At 35.5% G+C, this 23347-nt stretch overlaps 1 protein-coding gene across 1 annotated transcript; it reads left to right on the top strand.

The window, feature by feature from the left end:
* Window positions 1–1072: 1072 nt before the first annotated feature.
* On the top strand, window positions 1073–12356 carry TTC39B (tetratricopeptide repeat domain 39B; the record flags this gene model as incomplete). The annotated part of the gene is made up of 10 exons (XM_010167772.1): window positions 1073–1181; window positions 2060–2127; window positions 2215–2274; window positions 2578–2739; window positions 3807–3898; window positions 4190–4310; window positions 5845–5956; window positions 8778–8895; window positions 11091–11207; window positions 12260–12356. Coding segments are annotated over 10 exons (1056 nt in total), but the record flags the coding sequence as incomplete, so codon positions are not given.
* Between the last annotated feature and the right edge of the window lie 10991 nt (window positions 12357–23347).

The following is a 23347-nucleotide window of genomic DNA, read 5'->3' as shown; positions in this document are numbered from 1 at the left end:
GTGTACAGGCATTTCAGGGAGCGAGCCGAGGTCTTATTATAATTATAATATGGTCTTATTGCTGTTGGTTTGTCCACAAATATGGTTCTGCTTATTTGAAATTAGACTTCAGTAGAGACCTGTTCATTCTGTTTCTTCCTGTGAAAGACCTGGTTCATGCTGGAGCTCTTCCACAGTACAAATTTTTGCCTTGACTGAAAAGGCAATACAAGTGGTAAGGAAAAGATCAAACAATTTTGGAGTATCACCAAGTATTTTTTTGTATAGTGCTTGAATTCTCTTATAACTTAACGGGAATTTTATTGCATACCGACTTGATGAGTTAATACTTGTTTTGAGGCAAAACTGTTGAAATCTAATATGTTTCTGATGAGCCAACTGCTCTTGAGCAGGGAAGCTCTTGAGCTCATCTCAACAATCCCCCAAGCTGTCAAGTTTACATGTAATGGCCATAAACTGGAAAGGATGCGAAGAAGTTTCATGTGTTGGGTGAGAACTGAATAAGTCTCCATGAATCTGCATCCTTTTCTCAGCACACAGAAATGCCATTGTAGCTTCTGGAAACAATGTCTAGAAGTTGGTGTGTCAGCAGAGCTAATATTTTGATCAGAACCTCAAAACAACAGCTAACTTGATGTAAGAGAATTGAGGATAACCAGGGGTTTCTGTGAAGGAATACTCTTGCCAACAAGTAGCACTGCAACAGTTGAGAGACATTCTCACCGAACATAGGTTTAAAGACTTTAGTCTGAGAGGCTCACAGCCAGAAAATAGTGGGGAAGGGATGTAGACCTGTGTGTCCGCATTGCCTGTGTGGTGTTCTCATTTCACCTGAGCACTGAAATGCGTGGGTAATTTTATTCAGTGTTAGCTTAATCTTCTCTTTGCTGAGTTCCACCAGCTCTGGCAGAAGTGTTTTGGTAGAAGGTTGTGTTGAATCTGAGATAACAAAGTGCTGAATTATGAAATACTTATATCTGAAAGGAAAATTGGATTTGGGGGAGCCAGAAACTATTAATAGTAACTCTGTATACTGATAGTTAATTCTGCATGTGTTTGTGATGTTTCTTAGGAGTTGGGCCTCTGTCAACTTCGGGAAGGCGCATCTGGCAGCAGTTTGAGGGCCATTCTGTGTACTTTCACCCTGTTGGTTTATCATACTTACGTCTCCTTAATCCTTGGTGAGACCCATTGTGTAGCTGTTCAGTCATGCTACACATTATGATAGATACTGTGATTTTTCTGAACTGAATTTCAAAACTGTGTCCAATTAGCTGTGTAACAGGAGGTGGCTGTATACTTAATTATGATCTGAAATGAGTCAAAGCTATGTCTACCGAAACAGTGAGAGTAGATACCATTATATGAACATTTGTTGTATTTGCAGGGCTGTCTCAACAGGCAACAGCAAAATATCACAAAACACTTTTAAGTTCAGACAAGTCCTTACCAATAAATTAATGTCAGATATTGTGAAAACTATCTCTAGAAAGAAGTCTGTACTCCCAAACGATTTGCTTGGAAGTTCAAGCATGTGGAGAATTGCTTTTGCCACATGGGGCTAAAAGTCACCATTAATTCTGTATGCATCTTTGATGTATATTTTCACGTTCTTTAGTTTGGAAGTATTTTAGTCCTTGCCCCTCAGGCTCATCAGGAAATTAAGGAGAACTTCATTTCTTTCAGTATCACCTGTACTTCATTACTGAACTCAAAATTAGGAAGGGAGGGCAGCTGAGGAATGTTTTCCTAACTTGATAAAGCAATTAAAGGGATTTAAAAATATAACTAGGATCTATAATGGGACAGTTTAGAGAATATTAATATATTCTATTCTGTTTTTACTTGGAGTCATTTACTGTCATAAAAGCACTTAGTACCTTCAGGACAATAATTCATTTTTATAGAAATACAATATAATGAAATAATTCTGCTTTTGCATAAAAGTAATCATCCAGTAACCTGTTCGAGCCGTAGTATGTTTAGAAACCAAAATCTTAATCTATGCAACTTACTTGTTTTTTTAAGTACATTAAGGTTGGTTTACTATCTTTTCTAGGTACGGGGGAAGCCAACCTTCAGGAAGCAGACAGTCTCCTTGAACCCTACCTCCATAAATTTCCAAAAGTGTGTATTCTCAATACATTTTACAACAGCAGTGGACTTCCTTAAGCTTAAAATAGTAACTAGTTGTTTTTCTCATCTCCTTTCTAGGGTTCCATTATTCTATTTTATGCTGCCAGAATAGATATACTGAAAGGAAATTTTGAAAAGGTAAATAATTTTTTTCTTTTTAAGGTTTTTTGTTTAGTGTTCAACTTGACAAAAAATACCTAGTTCATCTAAGTAACTTATTTTAACTGAGCTGGTAATTATGCTCATACCCATGTTCAGTGTCAATACTGACTCCAGCTTTTGCTCTCTGTAGGTGAGATTGAAAGGGAAGCTTATCTCGTTTTACTAGTCAGGTGTTCTCCAACTGGGTGCTAGGAAGAATTTGCTCTGTAATTAGAAATGACTCTTATGTGGATCTGTAATTGAGCCAATTTTCATCATTCTTACTTAACTGCATTGTAGGCACAGTTGAGGTTCCAAGAGTGCATAGCAGCCCAGCAAGAGTGGAAACAGATTCATCATCTCTGTTACTGGGAACTGATGTGGTGCTACACCTTCCAGCAGAACTGGCTTCAAGCATATCGGTATGCAGACCTGCTCAGCAAAGAGAGCAGGTGGTCTAAGGTAAATGGGCAGGTGGATGTTGTTACAATATACCAGTAACCTTTCCACAGTTAAATTTGTGTTTCAGTTTGTGCAATAAGTGTGAATTTTTGCTTTCTTCTGAAACCTGTAAGCAAAGGCACAATGGCACTAAAATGGTAGCTTTAACTGGGTGGTTAAGGAGGAATTTTTATTTCCCATTCTGAAGCACCAGAGTTATAACTGACAACACTTTCAGCCCCTCTGAAAACAGAGGTACTTACCAGAGTTGTGAGAAGAAGAGGGAGAGGAAAACTGTTAACTTATATCCCAGGTGAGGTTCTAACACTGACTGATAAAACTTGACTGAAGAATCTGTGTTTGTTAATTATAAACAGACGAGAGCGGGCCTACTCGTCAGATGCTTTGCAACATGAAATGAGAAAGCTGGAGGTAGGGTCTCATGAGAAAAGTTAGTATCTACCTTTTTCTTGTAAAAAAGTTTCTCAAAGTATGAACCAAGCACAATGTGCAAATAATTTTTGGTACATCATTTTTTCTGTTCCATTCTAGATTACTGTTTTATTATGCTTAGTGGAAAAGGGGATACATCCATTTCTTGACAAAAGAGGAAGTGAATAGTATATTCAGTGTGAAGTACAAGTAGAATTATGGATGTTTCTTTTTTTTCTCTGCGAAGTCCAGTTACTGAACTTTCCTTGAATCAGTACTCAGATATTTTCTTCTATTTTTTCAGGCATGTCTCTACATGTAACAGATCATATAATAACATTAATGTTTTTTAAAACAGTTAATGTCATTTAACCTCATCTCTTTATCAGTGATTTGCATAATACATTGTCCTGCTCTTTGCAGGCAACACCTTTAGCATTCTAACTTATTTAGAATATTAATAAATATATTGAAAATAAAATTATAGCAAAAATTATGTAACATAGGAAATGCTAAAATTCTGTAGTGGGACCTGCCTGAGGATTACTGAAAACACTTCACTGCAGCAAGTTGGGTGAGAGAAGTTAGTCCTTCGTGTATTGACTTGATGCAGCAATTTAGATGAGGTAATACATTGCTATTTCTTTTTGAAATAGGCAATATATGTATTCCAGAAGGCAGCAATTCTGTGTATGCTTTCAGAGGATGATTTGAAAAGGACTGGTGAGGACGTCGTATCTTTATTCAGGTAAACATTTGCAAAACAACTAGGTATGCAGTCTTTTTCCCCCAGGTAAAAGCTTTTGACTTTAGTGTCTTAGTCTTGTGTAACTTACTTCCTGCTTACAACCATCAACTTTTCAGTTTTTTTCATTTGCTTTTAGTTTCTGAATATTTCAAATTGGCAGCAAACACAGGTCCTCCAACTGTGGTCCAAGTGGCGTGAAACAATTTAAGGTGTACTTAAGGGGAGAACTAAATGAAATACGATTAAATAAAAATTACATAAAGCAATGTTTTCCATTTTCCTTCCTTGTAGACAAGTGGATGGTCTAAAACAGAGAATTGCAGGAAAATCTATCCCAACTGAGAAGTTTGCAGTGAGGAAAGCTCGACGCTATGCAAGTTCTCAACCAGTGAAGCTGATACTGCCCGCCTTGGTATTTATGCATACTTTCTTTTTGTCCTTTTCAAATAGAAAAGAAATAAGTATAATTTATTATACAGGGAAAGAATAATATTATCAGGTGGTATATGTCTTTTAAAATTATTTTTTTAAGAATTATTTCACTAATACAATGGGATTTTTATGAAATGCCCTAGTGTCTGGGTCATGCTACCAACTAGTAGCAGCCAAACTGGAGCCAGATTTTTCATGTGAAAGTTCAAACATACAGAGAATCATTGCTGTTACCACGTGAAGCTGGAAGTCACCTTTTAGCTGGAAGCCTGCATGGGTTTCTAGAATATGTGTTCATGATCTTTAGCTTGGCAAGACTTCAGTCTTTGTCCTCCAGACTCATTAGGAAGTTAAGGAGTGCTTCAGCACTTCCTATTCTTCTGGTGAAAATGGAAGAGTACTGTGTTTTGGTTTGCGTTTGTTTGTTTTTTGGGTTTCTTTTTGTTTTGTTTTTTTCCCTCGAGTCTAAGTAGAATGTGCAGAAGTTAATGATACTTTACTAATGCTATTTTAATTTCCCATGCTTTTAAATTGAGAAGCATCAGTAGCACATAGTGCTACTGTGTGCACAGCAATGATACTTTGCATGTGTGTATGCTAAAATTTTTGTACGTGGGTAATTCAGCAACAACTGAAGAAAAACACAATTTGAGAAGGAATTTCTTATGTTAATGCTCATTGATATAGAAAGAGGATTCCAAAGAAAATTAATCCATCAGTTTTAAAATTCACTATGTACTCAATTACCTATAAAGACCTAAGACAACCTAAGTTGTCCTGAACTTGTACAGTGCTATTCAGTTGTGAGTATCTTTGGTCTTGCTTTCAGATCTTTTAATTAAAGAATTTTTCCCTCGTGGGTTAAGTGAAAATAAACATAGTGTATGGTGTTACTGCAGTAAGCATAAATTAGACAGGACTACAGAACTGAAACAAATCTAGCATAATGTCATTGATAGTGTCAATAATACTATTTCAGACTTTGATAGAACCAAGTTCTTTCTCTCTCTAAAAAAACAATTACAGCACAAATATAAGCAGAAATATTTCAACAGTATTTCAGTCAGCTTGAGAATGACATCAGGCTTCATATTTCAGATGTATAATTACAATTCAAATACTGTAGAACAAATTATACTCTTGTGTTTGCGATGACTGAGTAAAGGTCTCGGCAATGTTTTGTATTGATAAGCGTTAACTCTCTATATGTATTCTCTCATTCTCTTATGTGTTGCATTTAATACATCAAAACGATAATATTGCGTACTATTGTATGGAAGCACCTGGGAAGCTTTGTGCTGTGGATGGTTATTTAAAATTGTCCAAATACTTGGATTCCTGGGCTTTTGAACTGTGAATATTTTGGCTTTGAAACCTTTCATATTTTTTAAAACAAGTTTTTGTAGGCAGTGTTATTATGTACTCAAAATGTTCCATAACAGCCTTCCAAGGGATACTCTTTAGCTAAATATTTATGCAATTCCATGAGTTTGCCATGTTTATTTTTTTATTAGGAAATGATGTATGTCTGGAATGGCTTTGCAATTGTGGGCAGAAGAGCAGACCTCACTGAAAACTTACTGGTAACAATTGAAAAAGAAGAAACTGCCCTACAAAATGAAACTAGTAAGTGATCAGTTAAGAGGGAATTACTAAGCTGGTAAGAAGTGCTGGCGTTTTTCTTTGCTTCTGCCTACTAATGTTCTTTGAGGTGTTGATATTTTGATATATTTTATATATTTGAAGCATAGATGTTCAGGGTAACTTTTAGAGAATTATCTCTAAAGGAACTTAAGTTCCATTTTTACAACAAGTTTACTGCAGAAGTATCTGGCTTTATCAGGTTTTATCAGGTGGCTACTGTCATCTATCGTGAAATTCTCAGTGGACTTCTATTTTGCATTCTTCTAGAATGAATCAATATCTTTGTGCACATTAAAATTCTTTTAATGGTAATTCACTAAAAATAATTTATATTGAACCCTGATTTTAATCACACATATCAAGAATTTAGCAAAAGGTAGTTTTGCTACAGTCTTACAACATTAATTATGAAATGTAAAAGTATATCTAATTATAATTTTCATATAAACTGAAGTGATGCATCAGAAGTTATACATGGACATACAAGAAATGCATAGTGGTAAAATCTGGATGGTATACTTAGCTAAATGAGAGTAACTTGCATGGCCGAGATTGAATTGTGTCCCTTCATTTTTTTTGTTCTGTTCACTTTTCTGCAGAATCAATACTGTACCTCTTAAATCTCAAGTCTTTTTCAGTTTGTTTGTTTGTTTGTTTGGGTTTTTTAATTGTCATATTAAAACCAAAATGTAGCAATATGCAAGACATCTGCAAATAATGTAAAGTTCACATGAGTTCTGTCTGGAGGGTTCTGGCAGAAGCTGTTGGGAATCCAGTGCTGTCTCATGCAGAGGCTTGTAAGTGCTAATAGATTGTAATGGTGAAGTAATTTTCCTGTCAAATTTCTAAGCAGAGATGCACAAGGTACCAAAATAAAAGGAAAAGAAATAAAACTAGTATATTCTTCTTTTGGAAATGCACAGTTTACAAGTAAGATGTAATCTGGAAGCATATTTGGGTTTTATGTTTTCTGTATTTTTTTAATTAATACCTGCAGTCAAATGTAGTTTTGTTCTAGTCTTTGTGTTTGTGAGCCTGATTTGCTTTTAAAGATACGGACTCAGACAAGATAAAGACTTATTACTGGAACTGCTGCTGAATTGAGACCCAAAGGAAGTGATTAAGGCTATTAACAAAGTGTAGCAAGGGTACAATATTACTTTAAGAGACAGCTATCAGTGCTAGATAGCTTTAAAAGACTGCTAAGGTGCTGTAAAAAAGTGTGTTAATTATACACAAAGGTCATCTAGGGATTGAGACTTCTTAGAGAGAGCTGTTGATACTTCGCTTCAAATGAATGGGCACAGCAAGGAATCTGTTCAGGACTGAAAGTGGTTTTGTGTTGTACAGAGCTGAAAACAGAGATGGTAGAAGGGATAGATGAAAGACAATAGAATTATTTTTTTTCCCCTCAGGATTTCTGGAAATCTTATTCTTCTACCATTGTGTCGTCTCCAAGATACAAAAAAGAAGTTTGTGCTTCAGGAAAAATTAATTTCTTGTGTGTTTTGTAGTCCTGACAATATTTTAAATTGACCTGTGCTTACTGTTCTTTAGTTTTTTGGCCTAATAGCTTTTTTTTTTTTTTTTTTTTTCTGTGGGAAATACCAGGGAGATACTAGTTAAAGTTGTTAAAGACAGGCAAACTTTTACTGGCATCAGTAATTTCAGTGAATGAGTCCTTTAGGAGACAACCACATGAATCCAATACCTTATCTTAGCAAAACAGGCTAGAGGGAATGCGAAATACTCTCCCACCACACTTCTACCTGTCACTAAAAGCGCAGTCTGTCGATTGTTGTCTATGGAGACTTTCTGGGTTTAAACGCAGACAGAAATAAGCCTGAATGCAGTGGCAAAGCACTTTGCTGAATCCTAAGATGCTTTAGTCTTGCATGTTTCAGAACTGTTTATGTAGGATTTTTTTGGCAGACGATTAAGAAAAAATTAACATGACCTTAGAGAGCTGGTAATTAGTTGTAAACAACATGATCTGAAGGGAGGGTGTTTTGCTTCCTGAATTGTTAATGTATGTGCTACCATCTGTCTATCCATATGTGTTTTCTTTCCTTTCTTTTCCTTCCCTGCACCCAGCAAATGCTCTAAACCAAAGCAACAAAAAAGGACCGTGCTTGTTAAGGTTTTATTTCCGAACTGCTTCACAAAAGATCTTTCATCTGATATTTTTAGTCCTACTGAACATAGCTGTCTTGAATTTTCCAAATGTTATATATACTGCTAGTGAAGCTTCTCAATTGTTAGACATGATGGGAATACTAATCAATGTGGCTTATTGAATTTGTACTGCCAAATAGTGCTTCCTAAAAGTTCTACAGGACAGAGTCCTAGTGTGTTCTTGCAATTTTCATGTTACTGGTGCTCCTGGAGGTCTACCAGTGCTCTGCAACAGGTGAATCTGTTAAGATAATGTATTGTGAAGGAGGTTTCAGTCTCACTGTAGGTTTTGCTTCCTGTTTTAGTTGTTACAAGAAGAGAAGCCTTTAACTGATGTCAATTTATGACTGCTTTGTACTGACTTCCATATACAGAAGACTGGGGAATATCTGGGTGTTTCTTCTTATTTCTTCTTAGCATGTATCTTAAAGAGAAAGATAGAGATGTTAGGCACATATCCTCTTTAGTAAGAGAGTATTTAAAATTATCCCTAAAGATTATGTATATCTTGAGGTACAAAATCTGAGAAGCAAGGTCCTGAGTTTGAATATATATTCCTTACTGAAAACTTAATTTTCCTTTTCACAATGTCTTCAAATTGTTTGATGTATTTCGCTTTTGCTTTTAGATCACAGTGAATACTATATGGATGATGTGTGCATGTTGCAGTTACTGAAGGGTCTCTGCCTGAAACACTTGGGAAGACTCATGCAAGCTGAACTGTGCTTCAGTAAAGTAATTCAAAGGTAAAAATAACATAAATAGACTTTTTACCTTTATATTTTGTAGCTTTAGGTGAAATTCGTTCTACTCCTGTAGAAGCTATCATGTTAGAATTTTGAATAATTAAACTTCAACATCTTATCAGGGAGGTGGAATTAAAATACCTCTGAAAGTAATTGGAGAACCACAAAACTTTGCTAGTATCTTTCTATAGCAATTTAACATTACATAGCTTTACATAAATGTGATTTTCTAGGTGAAATGAATCAAACCATCAGGTAACACATTTATCTAAATATATGTGGAACAGTGTATTTGTATTTGCAGAACTATCAATAAAGTAAAGATTACTCATGTGGATTTCCTGCGTTTTTTTCAAATTTAGTACTTCAGTAGTTAATGCCTCTCTATGTAAATGAGAAATTGTTGTTGTTACTTGTTTCAGTTAAAAAGTTGAGTTTCCTGTGTTGTGGATTTATCAAATACTTTAGGTGTCAGATCCATATCTACTGTAATAACTTTTCTTCATATAACGTTCAATCATGTACTGGTTGCAGTTGTAAACATTTTAGAATTTTTAGAGTAATTAAGCTGAAAAAACAGTTTTTACACGTGTAATTTTTCTAAAAAAAAAAAATTAGAAAAATTAATATTTAAGAATAACTTGCTATGTGTAAATCTATTGCTTATTGTCACTTTCTTGCTATCTTGCTTCTCTTGCTATTTCTAAGATCCCAAGTGAGTTTAGTAAAGCGCTTTGCAAGTTAAAGGGCAGTGGGTTTTGATTGGTTACAAGTTAAAGGAACGCTATTTCTGAAAATCTTGACTCCAAAGATAGTTGACACAGTTGAGGCTTTTAGAGGTGAGATATCTCAAAACTTCAGACACCACTTCATAAAGCGGTTGTTTTGCATGGGAAGGAGATCAACTTTAGTCGTTTCTTGGGCTGCTACAGTATATTGAGACTGTTTATGACCTAAGCAGTCTCCTTGCTTAAAAACAGATTTTCTGTGCATTAAGAATTGTCTTGGTGGATGAGGTGCCTCTTTAGAAGTGTTGCTCACAAAATGTGGAGAGCTTTTGGAGTGCTTGTTGCGAACTTTTTCATTTTGCAATATTGGTTGAGGTTATGCCATCCAGATTAGAATCGAAGACTTGATTGTAAAGGACACAGGAAGGGCCAAAATATGAGATGCCTTCTTCACCTTGTTCCGTGGTGGCAAGATCAGCCTTCAGGAATTCCAGATCCATGATACCTGTGGGAAAGAATTACCCTTGGTGGAGGAGGGTCAGGTTAGGAAGAGTCAGCTGGAGGCCTGTCACCAGTAGAATAATGTAGAGTTCGATGCTGAGGCAAATAGCTTTTAATATCTTCGTTAAGGACCTGGATGGGACATGGATAATGGGACAGAATGCAACCTCAGCAAACGTGCAGATGATACAAAGTGGGAGGAATGGTTGAAATGCCAGATGTGTGTGCTGCCATTCCGAGTGACCTGGACAGGCTGGAGAAATGGGCTGGCAATAACAAAGTGCAAAAAAGGGAAGAGCCAGTCCCTACCCCTGGGGAGGAATAACCCCATGCATCAGCACAGGTTGTCCAAAGAGACTGTGGAGTCTCCATCCTTGGAGATATTTGAAACCTAGGTGGACACAGTCCTGGACAGATGCTGCCATTGATCTTGCTTTGAGCAGGGGATCCCCCCTGGGGAATCTTCCAGCCGCAGTGATTCTGAGAATTTCTTGTAGTGAGGAAGAGTTGAGTTTTCTTACTTTTCTGCTGATTTGTTCAGGGAAGTGAAGGTAAGAGGATCTCAATGCTGTGTGTGGGAAATATATCTTTGTATTATACTGCCTAGTGTAATGAATTTTGGTTTTGTCTCCAGTCATCTTTTTGGTTGGTTGGTTTTTTTGAACTGCTAAGTAACACAATAGGGTCCCAGTCTTGGAATATTGTTCATGGTAGCTTGGGTAACATACAATAATACAAATAGGAAATAAGAAAGAATAAATTTTTGCTTCTAGAAGGTTATGTTGTCAGTATTCTGTGTCCACTGTTTACAGGTGTAATTAATGTGCACAGGGTTAACCAGTAAATAGGTTCCAGAGTGTTTTCTCTGCCCATGTCCTTTTACAGGCAATGATTGCATTTAAAAGTTAACTGGTCACTTGAGGAAAAGTTGTAATTAACCACTTCTGTATTTTTCTGGTTTTCTAGTGAGAAGCAAATAAAATATGATAGTTATTTGGTACCCTTCACCCTGTATGAGTTGGGTCTTCTGTACAAACAACAGGATGAGAGAGAAAAAGCAATAAGATACATAGAAACTGCAAAGTAAGTGGTGTGTGGGGTTTTTTTTATTTGTATCAGCCTGTAGATTAAGAATAATTGAATAACCTTAGCAACAAAGTAATGTGTTTTTTTCTTCCTGACAACCCCTTTGCAAAATATAATTATAAATAGTGTTCTTGACTTGGAAAAGTTGTCCAATATAATTGAATTTTACAGTTTCAAGAAACTCTGTTCTTCAAACACAGTGCAGTAGACAATATAAAACAAGACACAGTATGAAGGGATAATGTCTCCTTTACTTTTAGGCTTCAGAGATGCTGAGGCTCCAGTGCATGCATGGGATGGAGCTGGAGAGTGCAGAGAAAGGATCTATCCCACTTCTGTCCCAGTAGGCAACTGGGGGGGCTTACATCTGCTGCAGTAAATGTGTTAGTGAGAGCAGGTTAAAAGCCAGCACACTTCCGACCACCTCCTTTTTTCCTTTCACATCCTGTCACAGAAGAGCAGTAGAGAACTAAACTTAGTGTAGAGCAGCATGTTCACTTCATCTGTACTTTGTAGTATGGGGTAGAATTTGCCCCTTGTGTGTACAGAGAAGTATGCTGATCATGCAGTAGCATTGTAAATGTGAATTAGAAACGATCTCCTAAAACCTTTTTTAGAAACATAATAGTTCTTTGCGTTGTTTGTTTGTTTGGATTACATACGTAATTTCATTGTGTTTTATTACTTCAAGTTGTGTTTTGAAGCTGAACATACACTTTCAGCAGACAGCTTTTCTTTTCTGTAGTCTTCTAGCTCGTCTTTTCATAGGAAACTTCAGTAACTGGGAGGGCTGTTGAAAGTATCTCTTTCACTTTCTTTTGATCCTAAGACAAGGATTCAGTTTATCAGGACCTTTAATTGTTAGAATTGGTGTAAATCTCTGCTTAGTTTGTGGATGTAGCTTTATTTGTCTAATAACTCATCTGTGCATCGGCCTCTGTTTCCTGTTGAAGGAACGAAGGCTGTTAACTTTGGTACTTCAGTGCATGTATGAAGTAGAGACAATCAAGCCAAAAATGTTTTTCTTAAAATAACTTTATTGTTTTTAGAAACAACTACAAAGAATACTCTATGGAGTCCAGGTTGCACTTCAGGATTCATGCAGCACTTGACAGCTTGAAGGTGTCACCTGCTTCAACACCTTGAATGAGGATGGATGCTTTTCGTGCGTACAACGTATACAATAGCCTACACAATCTTTTTGCAATATTTTTTTAATCATGGAAAAGAAATCGCCTAATGATTGTTTTCTGTCACCTCTTGATTTGATGTATGTCATTCCTTTAGACTGTTCTTTTTCTGTGTAGTACCTACTTGATACTTTAAAGGAGACCTTATATTTTGTTTAATAAAAATAATTTAATATTTGACTTGAATGGGGGATATTTAAAAAAAGTTGATGGTGCAATAAAGTTTAATGTAAACACTGTATTTTTTTAATATGAAAACAGATGCTGGTTATGCAGTGGAACTGGTGATAATGTCTGCATTTTTTGAAGGTTTATTTTCTGCAGTACACTTGAGACGTTTTGCCTCTGGAACAAAAATGCAATGCCTGCAGATAACCTCACCCACATTTGGCAGACCATTTTCTGAAATTTGTGTTCCAGAGGAAAAATTCATAATCTTTGACTTAATTTCATTTTGGGAACAGAATTAACCTGTCTGAAGTGCAATATTTTTATGCTGTCAGATAAAGTTAAGCAGGGCTACAGGTATAATGTCTTTCCAGATCAGTTTAACTCAAAAGACTTCGTTACTGGGGATATTTTTCAGAGATAGGAAAGCAGGACTTCCAGGGACATTAAGAGATCACGTATTGTGTATTCTTGTCCTAAAGCAGAATCAACAGTCTTTATGTTGTTCCTGACAGACTTGTTTAACCTCTTTTTTAAAACAAAACAAAACAACAAAACTTGTACTGAGAGAGATTGTGTAACTTACACAGGATGTCTTTCCCAGTGGGAAGAGACTGGGAAATTTTTCCTGATATCTACCCCAAATAGTTCTTGGCATAACTGAAACTTGATTGCTCCCCATCTTCCCTGTAATGGATCTGGAGAAAGGATTGTTCTTTTATTTTTTTATTTTTATTATTATTTTTTTTTTAAACAGTCCTTTAATATATGAAGACTGACCGCCTTGTTGGTATTCTGTTATTGGATTCCAACCGAAATAAATAAAAATTTGAAGAATTTGTTTATTTTTCTAATATAGCAATAACTCATATTAATGCAAGCTGATTCCATCAAAAACTGAATCCACTTTCAAACTTGGAGTTAAGCAAATGTGCATATTCAAATCACAACTTTGTAATTTCTACCAAAAATGTGTAGTAACATTGAGATAAATTTGTAAGTGCATGTATTTTTCTTTTCACATTATTATATGAACTGCAGTGTCAAATTGAGTTTACCAGTTCATTATATATGCAGGTTCTGCTAGCTTTCTGTTTTTTAAAATAGGAGCATACTTGATTTTTATTTAAATATACAACCAATAACTGTTCTTCCACTAATTATTGCAAAACTCGTCCATTTCCATATTTTATTATTATGCCAGTGTATTGACTCTGCACAGTAAATTCATAGTAATGAATATATGTGATTCTTTGCCCTTATCTCCCACCCAAGAAAAAACAGAACAAAAGAAATAGGTAAAAATGTGTCTTCGGTAAATTAGTAACTAAATGTTTCTAGTTAAACAGTCAATATAGTGTAAATGCTATAGTTATTCTTCTCAGCTGACTGAGAGCATAGCTTTATTCTATAACTTTATAAATAACTGAATCATTTAATTGCATATAAGTCTATAATAGTGACATATTTACAGGTGATGTAAAAGTTTAAAAAGATTAGCTAAATAAACATAATGAGTCTTTCAAAATTGAAACCTTATCCAAAGTCTGTTGTCTTCACTGGTTTGGATTTGTGCCTATTCTAAATGCATAACTAAATTATGTAAAATTATACACATGTAGGTTTGAAGCTTAGGTACCTGAGACAATGAATCACTGAAAAAATGTACCATGTTTATTTTAAAATATACTCTATTGACTTTCTATTGAAAGAGACTTGTCTCTTTGTCAACAGAGATTACCATATGCTACTGACTTCCCTAATTACTTGCCCATTTATAAGCTGTAGACAGCAAAAATAAAATTCTGTACATTACATTTTCAGACAGTACTTTTAATACCTATTTGACTATTTACATGGTCAGTTTAGGATTATTTTGGTTTAATCTGATTATTGGATTGTAGCAATCAAATGGAACCACTTCATTTTGTCATGAAAGGTGGTGAAAACAACTGCTGGTAAAAACTTCTGTTGTTTGTTTTTCAGGTAGTCATTTACTCTAGGGAAGAGTTAGAACTGGGACTACAGACTCCCAGGATGGAGTGTGAAGTATAGTCTCTCACCTCTTGTTTTTGTGAGGAGTGTCTTACAGTTAGTATTTTATGGGTGATTTAGGGTAGGAGTCAAAATTAACAAAAAGTAAACAGTGAGTTTCCTTATAAGCTGATTTTTTGGAAATGTAGTACATAGTGTTGTGTAGCAGTGTACTTATTTCATGGATAACAATACTGACTGCAGAGAGTGTAAAAGATAATTTTGTTTTCTTCAGTTCAGCCTTCCAAAGTCAATATTAACACCCTGTGTATGTTACACTTTGTCTCTTTTGGGATCAGTCTTTTTGCACTCATGCGGAGAACAGGCATGTCAACACAAATTTGCAATATCCTCTGTAGTGTTTTGATGCCCTGAGGTCCCCAGTGTAAGTTACAGCTTGTATCCTTTTCTGTGCTGCTGTTCCACACTTGTTTGTAAGAAAGCCCGACTGATCAAGATTCTTATCTTTATTCTGGATTTTTTTCCCAATTTATTAATAGTGAAGATACGAATGTGTGAGAGTGATTTGTAACCCTTCACTTAAGGTAGGTCTCAGTAGAGCATCTCAGAGATGCTTTGTCTTCCAAATGCTGCAGAAGCACGTGTCTGCCTGAAACAGTGTGTCATAATGCCCTGTATTTTGTACATTATGGCTGAGTTAAGATAAGTGATTGTGTCTAAGGATTTGGATGAAAAGTCTATGGCTTTTTTTTTTTTTTTTTTTTAAATCTTCTGTATACTGTACTGGGCCTTAAATACAACTCTGATTTAGTCTTGCTGCTTTTTGTAATCTTTACCTTATTTGCTCATATCCCATGGGAATTTTGAATAATATGCTGAACCTTTGAGCAAAGCTGAGCATTTACCTATGATGCTATAAACTCTGTTCATAATAGTAAGAATTATAATATATACAGGAGCAAAGCTAAGTCCTTAGTTTAAGCAAGCAAGGCTAAACTTACATAGTTATGTTGTGACCAAAGGTCATTCTGATCTTTGTGATAATAAATGTTTGTTGTTGGTTTTTTGTTTTGTTTTGTTTTGTTTTAAGGTGAGGAATAATAAAAGAGCCTGGTTATAAGACAAAGCTTCTCTTTGGTTAGGAGTTGTCTGCTTAGAAAATAATACAAACACTTGTCTGTGTATCATTCAAATATTTAGTCTGTTGGTGAAAGATTGTTGTATTATGGTTTTTAAGTCCTAGCTCACCACTTTAACAAAAATGGAAAGAAAATACATGGTAAAAGAAGGCTGAGTAAAGATTGTTTTATATCTATTGTAATACACGTGGGTAGCAGCTATATTTAGCACCTTATGGCCAGAAAAATGTACAATTATCAGATCCTGTTATGTTTTTAAAATACTTTGCCAACTCATGTATAAAAAAAGTAATTTCTTGTAACGAATCCAACATAGACTTTGCAATTATTTTATTACTAATCTTAATGTTTAATGTCCTTTTGTTTCTGTGTATTCTTATACTACATAGTTCAACAAAGAATGTTTATATTTGCACTTGGTGGTGCAGTTTATTTGCTTCTAAACTACTAAGGTTTGCACATGTTCATATCTGGTACTTGAATAAAACCAAGGTCAGAATAATGGAGGATGAGAGATAATGAATTATGTTCTGGTTTTAAGAGCATGTAGAAACGTTAATTGTGATGCATTGGAATGGATTCTTACTTCATAGGAATAAATCACATTTTGTGCTTGTGCTACCAAATGGTGAATTTGGCACTGTATTTTAGTTGCGCATAAAGAACCTTCAGCTGAGATTTATCAAAACACAATATCAACAAAAAAGGCCTGATCCCAAGTTTAAGGATGCTGTCTTGTGCACATAGCTCTTTTGTACAGCCTGTCTAGGCTGAGAGATTGTACAAAGCTATTGAGGTTTAGGAGAGGTTAAGGGTCTTTTGAAATGTAGATAGCAAATATAAAATAAACTAGTCTTAATTTCTCACTAGGGATCAAATAATACCTTTAAATGGCATAAAATACATGAGTGATTAATAATTAACTCATACTGTTATCAGTTATGTCATTAAATTCAGGGAGAACTAGACATAATGTACTTCTGGGATTCTTTTAAAATCACAGCATTAAAAACAGGGAGAAAATTATCTTCTCATATGTGTGTAGGGCTTGGTTTTAGTAATATTTACATAAGTAAATGTTCACAGTTGTTTTTTTTTTTAATGTGGCATGGTTACACATTTCCATAGCTGCATGTAGTTTTACCTGATGCTTTGCAGCAAATAGGTCAACTTAATTACCATGGTTTGAATGACAAGAGTGGTGGTTGTGGTTATCATAAGAACAGAGAGAGTAGATTACTTAGCTCATAGAAAGGCAAAAGAATGTAGATGCTCCTTTATACTTGTTGCTATCTGTAAGATGCTAATTTACTCTCGATTATTAGATATACCACAGTCCAGAATAAAACCTTTGTAGCTAGAGTGCTTGCAAAGTAGTGAATAAAGGAAGTACGTTCAGTAGATGAAGAAAAAGAAGAAATGCAAGAAAGACTTAAGCACAAAAGCAGGAACTACATCTGCATTCATGCAAGCGGTTGGCAGAAGTTATGTTACATTTATAAGTCTAAGCTGTAGTCATCTGATCAGCTCAACACTTAGACTTCCTATGTTTCAGCCATGGGAAGGATATCAGTGGTGCTGGGACCTTAGCTCAGTTTGGTGGTTTGTGGGTTTTTTTTGTTGTTTGTTTTTAGGTGTTTTGGTTTGTGTTTTTTTTGGTTGTTTGTTTGGGGTTTTTGGGTTGTTTTTTTTTTTTAATCTCGTTTACTCATTTTTTAATAGGACTGCTTCATAAAGAGAACTAAGCGTTGTGGCTCTGAACTTCGCAGTTTGTAAAAGAATAGCCCCTGGAAAAAAAAAAAATCAAAGCCTATCGTTAGCATAGCAAATTCAACTTTTAATGAAATTAAATATTCTCCTTTTTGTAGAAGTGTAAGCATGCAATTTCAATCTATGGGGAAGCATGTCAGCTAGTAATCACAGATAAGAATAAGAATACTTTCCTAAATTTAGTCACTCATTTAAAAAAATAATTTCTTCACGTACATTAGCAGTAGGTGTCATCTGTTGTCTGTGCCATGCTTTTGTACCATAAAAATTGTTGCAGAGTCCAAGCTGAGTGGGCCAGATTCAATACCTACCTCATCTGAAGCCATAGGATGAAGAGTACTTAATGACATACAACTGTGTGGGAAAACTGTTAAGGTTTTACTGAAATCACCCTTGAGAGGTTAATATTCTTATATACTTGAACATGTAAAAGCTTAAGTTTTTTATTGTACAATGGGTATGAGACTAAATTAAGATAATGGTTTTTTAGATGCTTAAATGACCTGCTCTTACTTCAGTATCTAAAATCAGGGTGTAGGGATATGTAAAATCAGGTTAATGCTAGTTATATAGCTTATGTTAGGCTTAACTTGTTTCAGGGCATTAGGAAATCTTCAGAATTAAACTTGATGTAGAAAAGAGGGCAGTATGAATTTAAGTATGGTTTTATTTTTAATACAGTTTTACTTAAGGGGATAGAGCTTATGTCTAGGCAAAACACAGTGTCTAAATATGGTGAGGTACAGGTATAAAACTTCCATCCAAAAATCCAACTCACCTTTATTAGATTATTTATATCTCTTTTCAGAAAAATTCTGTATTGCATGCATCGATGAACCTAACAATATTCTACAAGGGCATCCAGCTGTAGTTTAAAATTTTAGATGGTTTAGAATGTGCATGCTCAAGCTTTACTTTGACAAGATGCTTGCCTTAAATGTCTTTCCAAACTCTACAGTCACATTAATATAATTCCTTCAAATCAATTTGCATTAGTTTTTACCTAGGAACGTTCAAAACTTCCCATCGTTGTTGACAATGAGAAAACATTTGATGTTTTTTCACCTACTATTAATTGTTTTATATACACTTAGATGTAATACAAATTGAAAGAAAAGTTTACATTTGTTTTATGTTTAATACAAATAAAGATCAAGATCGATTTCTTTTTACAACCCAAATGAAAAATGCTCCTCCTGTATTTTACATTATTTTTACTAGACGGTCCATATTCTGCAGAAAAAAATTAATTCATTCCAGTCAATAATACAAATAATACAATAATCATTGTATCTATTACATAATGAACCTTTGAAGTGGTAGCTCCTTTAAGTCAGATTCTTGTGAGCTGAAAGAAAAGGAAGAGGGCTGAAATGGACTGCATTGTAGGGAGTTCAAGGTCTGTAGAAGATGAACGGTTAAAACAGGATGCTACTTAAAATGCAGTATACTCTCGAGGCCAGTGACAGTCCATGTCTTTTAGCATCTAGTGAATATGAAACAACTTGCAGAATATGCTGTGGCTGTTTTTCTTAAAACTAAGTTTTTAGTAGTTTAAGCAGAAGAACATAAACAAACCTTGCCTAAAACTTAAGAATCTGCAACCAGAATACTCTGTGCTGTTGAATAATAAACAGTTGTGCTTACTGAACAAGTCATCCTCCTAAGGAAGTCTGAAGAAGAGGCAAGTAAGTTAGCTTCGCATTCTGATTATGTTTTGTAAGTGAAAAAATACTGCACTGGTGACTCTGGGATTTCTGCAGTCATGCAATCTAATTAAAATCAAATTACATCCTTTCTTGTCTAAAAGTGCCAGTGAATAGTCTTCAGTGCCACTTGGTAAGTTGGTGAACGTTATATTATGAATGTTCAATTTTCTGTCTTTTTCCAGTTAACTTATATTAAAACTGCAGTGTCTTTTATTTGATAAGCTACTCAAATAGTATGCTGCAATAGAGATAGCAATTGGTTTTGGGTCCATTGCAAAACTGAATTTAAATTTTACCGACTGACATAGGTAGGACAAAAATGGAAAGTTAAATCCTGCCCTCTGATGCACAAGCAAGTTTCCTTAACTTCAGGAATCTTACCTATGCACCCGAATGAGATTAGGTCTACCTGTCTGAATGCCCTCTGGTGTGTAATCTGGAAATTTTGTCTGGGTAGACTTTGAAAACTGATATGCTCAGTGTTTCTGGTGTGTGAAACCCAGTTGGAACAGCGAGAATTTTGTCGGCAGCATTTTGTTTTCCTTCTGGACATTACTGGAGCTAAAAAGGAAAAACAAAGCCATCACTTTGCCTTTATTTTTCTTTCTGAATTTTTCGTCACTTGCTTAGGACAGCTGGGTCGGAATCATATTCTTACCTGTCTGCCTGACTGTCTGAAATTGGTAGCAGAGCCTTCAAAGAAAAAAAAAATGTCTGTCACTAGTATCTGTGTTCTCTGCTTCCCTGGAATAATGCAGAGCGATACACTTGCTTGTTTTTGCTTGCTGTAGCAGTTTTCCCAGTTCAGATAGGAAAGAAGGGTCACTGTTTGGAAAGGGTCAAGGGAGAAAACGCAGGAGAAATATGGGTGTGAAGGGTAAGAGTGGGATAGATGTAGGGATATATTCGACAGGGATTTCCATAGCACACAAACCAGTGATGTCGCATTAGACTGTGGGACCAAATAGAATAATGTGAAAGGGTAGAGCAAATGTGATTGGGATAGAAAGGTCTCAAGTAAGAAAAATTATAGTGCAGAGTAATCACTTGCTGACTAAAAGGATGCAATATGATCCAGAGGTAATGCAGAACAAACCAGTTTTTTTCTGCTTAAGAAAAACCTGATGAGGAAAAACCTCTAGTCATGTCAATTTAGGGAGAAGGAGCTGTGCTCCACCAGGGGCTATGGAGAGTGAATCCTGATCTTACAGAATTACATTCTTTCAAAGAAACAATGCACAAATTGCCAACCAAAGTGGATGGAAAGTAGTTATTTTGAAATCCTTAAATCTTTCCAACTCCTGAAATCTAGACAGTTACTGATTTCATGTAGTGGAGATCCCTGCTGACAGTCGCCAAGAAAGGCTGTTTTGAGTTCCCACATGAAGGCTTTCTCGACCATCAGTACAGCCTGAACAGGGATCTGTGCCTGTGTGAAAACCTTGCAGAACTGTAACTAATGACCACATCTTAGGATGACAGATGTCTAAAAAAATCCATACTAAGTTGTGGAAAAAACATGGAAGTTTCGTAATGCCAGATCTTAAACAGTTTAAAGACTTTTTCCAAGTAAAAATGAGAAAGTTTGCTTTTATCTTTATGAATTGCTGACTGACTTGGTAAGACTTTATTTAAAATTTATTGTGTTCATTCTGGATTAGAACTAGACAGTTATCTACATACAGATGTGAAGTGGGATTCATATATCCATCTGAACTTAGGCCATCTGTTGTAGCTTTCTTCAGAGGACTTCCAGAGAGAAAAGTTTAAGGCAAGTGTCTCAAATGAGGATCAATACTGATCAGACTTAATGACTAAATTAGGCTAAATTAAATTGACTAATATGAAAATAGTTGGTCTTAAGTTGTTACTTGTATTGTCTTTAGTGTAAAGTTAGAAGTTGAGGGGGGGCATGTGTCCATCCCCTTTTAAGATGCTTCAGCTTCTCTGACATTAATTATAGTGAGGATCCTAGTATAATTGAGTGTCTGGCAGCTACAGATGTTCTTAACAGCCTGAAACACTGCTCAGCCAAACCTGGTTGTGTTATGGACACCAGCTGTAGCCAGGGCTAGTGCGCAGTTTTCCAAGAGTAAGCAGCTTTCCAAGAGCACTGTTCTTGAAACAGGGTTTATATAGACTTCACAGCAACTGTCCTCCACTCTAGCACGGTTTTAATACCTGCACTTATTTTGAGGGGATAAAAAAAAAAAAAAAAAAAAATCACTTACTGAATTAATAACAGCAATGATTTACATAGATAATATAGAGGATAGAGCTTATCGCCCTAGTAGAAAAAGCTAGAAATGAGTTGATGTTAGAGTACAGCTTTTTTCAGAATGCTAACAAAATAGTCTTTTCCAAATTTTTGAACAACTGTTTTAGTTAACATTCTGTCAGTGGTCCTATAAGCTCTTGCTGTTGAATTTCCTGTGAAATCTGTAATATTTGTGGACCTTTACACTTAATTTTGAAGCTGCTGTCTTGTGGATTGTGGGGGTTTTTTGACATGGAAGCTAGTATGACTAATAACAAATTGTATTTTTTGTTACATAATAAATTTTTTCTATCCAATAATATGTGCTATCTATTTGGAGATGTTTGTGTGGCACTTTGAGGGACATGCGTTGCCAATAAAATCCAAGCAAAGCGACTGTTGATTTTACAGGCTAAGGAGGAATTTTAATCTCTTGTTGTTTCCTGACTTAGGTGGGTAGTCAAAGTTTTGAGAGGCCAGGATGCATTCCATAAGCCACTGAGAAAGAGCTTGAACTCTTTTTATAAAGATGTTTATATTTTACCCGTTGACTTCATGAGAGCTGCTTATGCAAACACACTGTGACTTGGATGATTTTCAAACTCGATTCTTTAATTTTAAACCATCAGTGAAACACTGTAGGGGAGTACAACATCTGTAAGCATTTCTAAAAATGAAATGATACACATATAGATGATATAATGGTTATATTAGATGTCCAATTACTACATAAAGCTAACTGAATCCTTCAGCATTCGGATTCCCCAAATACTTTATGCTGCTGTGGCAAGACAGTACCTGGCAGGGATGAGTGTGTCCATGGAGGAAACCTGCTTAGTTTCACTAGATGGAGACATAAGGGGATGGAGAGGAAGGTGGACCAGTTTGCCTGATAAATGTTTGACCAGCATGTGTCAGGGGGAGTGGGGAGCTGAGGGTCTTCCTTTCTGGTTCTGTCTATTCACTAAGTAGTTTGTTCTTTGCGAGGGGTAGGTAATGCAGATGTGATGGGTGGAAAGGTATCATCTGTGCTACTGATTTTAGATGTACATTAAAAAAGAAAAAAACCCAAACAAACAACAAAACAAACCAACCCAAAAAACCCCAGTGGTAGCTTTGCACCGGGGACCCTAGAATGAGCAGGAATATTACACAGTTTCAGAAATAACTGGGAAAACTCCACTCTTCATTGCTATTCATTTAATAAGAGCACATATATCTATCTTTAGTCAATTTGTGGTATTCAATAATTTAATTGAATTTCAACTCCTGAAATATATTTTCCAATCCAGTAAATAATTAGCTACATAGTAAAGTGCATAATTCTTTCAAGGAAGAGAGCCTTTTGAATCAGTTCAATGGATCAATTAATGTAACCATAGTCACTATAAAAAGAGATGTAGTAGTGCAATGGCCATGTGAAATTCTTATATGGCAAGATCTCTTCAAACAAAACCATAAAGAAAACATTGATGAGCTGCAGAGTAAAAATTGCTAGTTGGAAGTAATTGCCACTTGATAGGCAATGTGAAAAATCATATTGAAATTTTTTTCTATCCAATTCCTTGAGTTGTTTGGACCATAATCCCTACTGCCTCCTGAGAAGTATTTTAAAATACAATGCAATTGTAAAAAAAGTATCTCCAAAGAGGTTCCCCTGGATAGAGCCATAGTATTGACCAGTAATCCTGGCAAGAAAAAATCTGAATGTGTTGCAGTAACATACTGCTTTATGAATTTGAAGGTTTTAATGAAGAACATATTGCATGCAAATTCATAGCATCCTGTTCTAAGTTTTAATTGTAGCTTGTGGTATTTTCGTAAGAGGTCTAGCTCTTTCACCTGAAACTTCTTAAATTACAAGATTGGTTTTGTAGCATGGATTTGACAGCTCTGCCAACAGGTAAAA

The sequence above is a fragment of the Antrostomus carolinensis genome, unplaced genomic scaffold, assembly GCF_000700745.2.
Source record: "Antrostomus carolinensis isolate BGI_N321 unplaced genomic scaffold, ASM70074v2 scaffold31005, whole genome shotgun sequence".
Taxonomy (NCBI): domain Eukaryota; kingdom Metazoa; phylum Chordata; class Aves; order Caprimulgiformes; family Caprimulgidae; genus Antrostomus; species Antrostomus carolinensis.
Note: the sequence above shows the minus strand (reverse complement) of the source record. Positions and strands in the feature narration are given on the sequence as shown.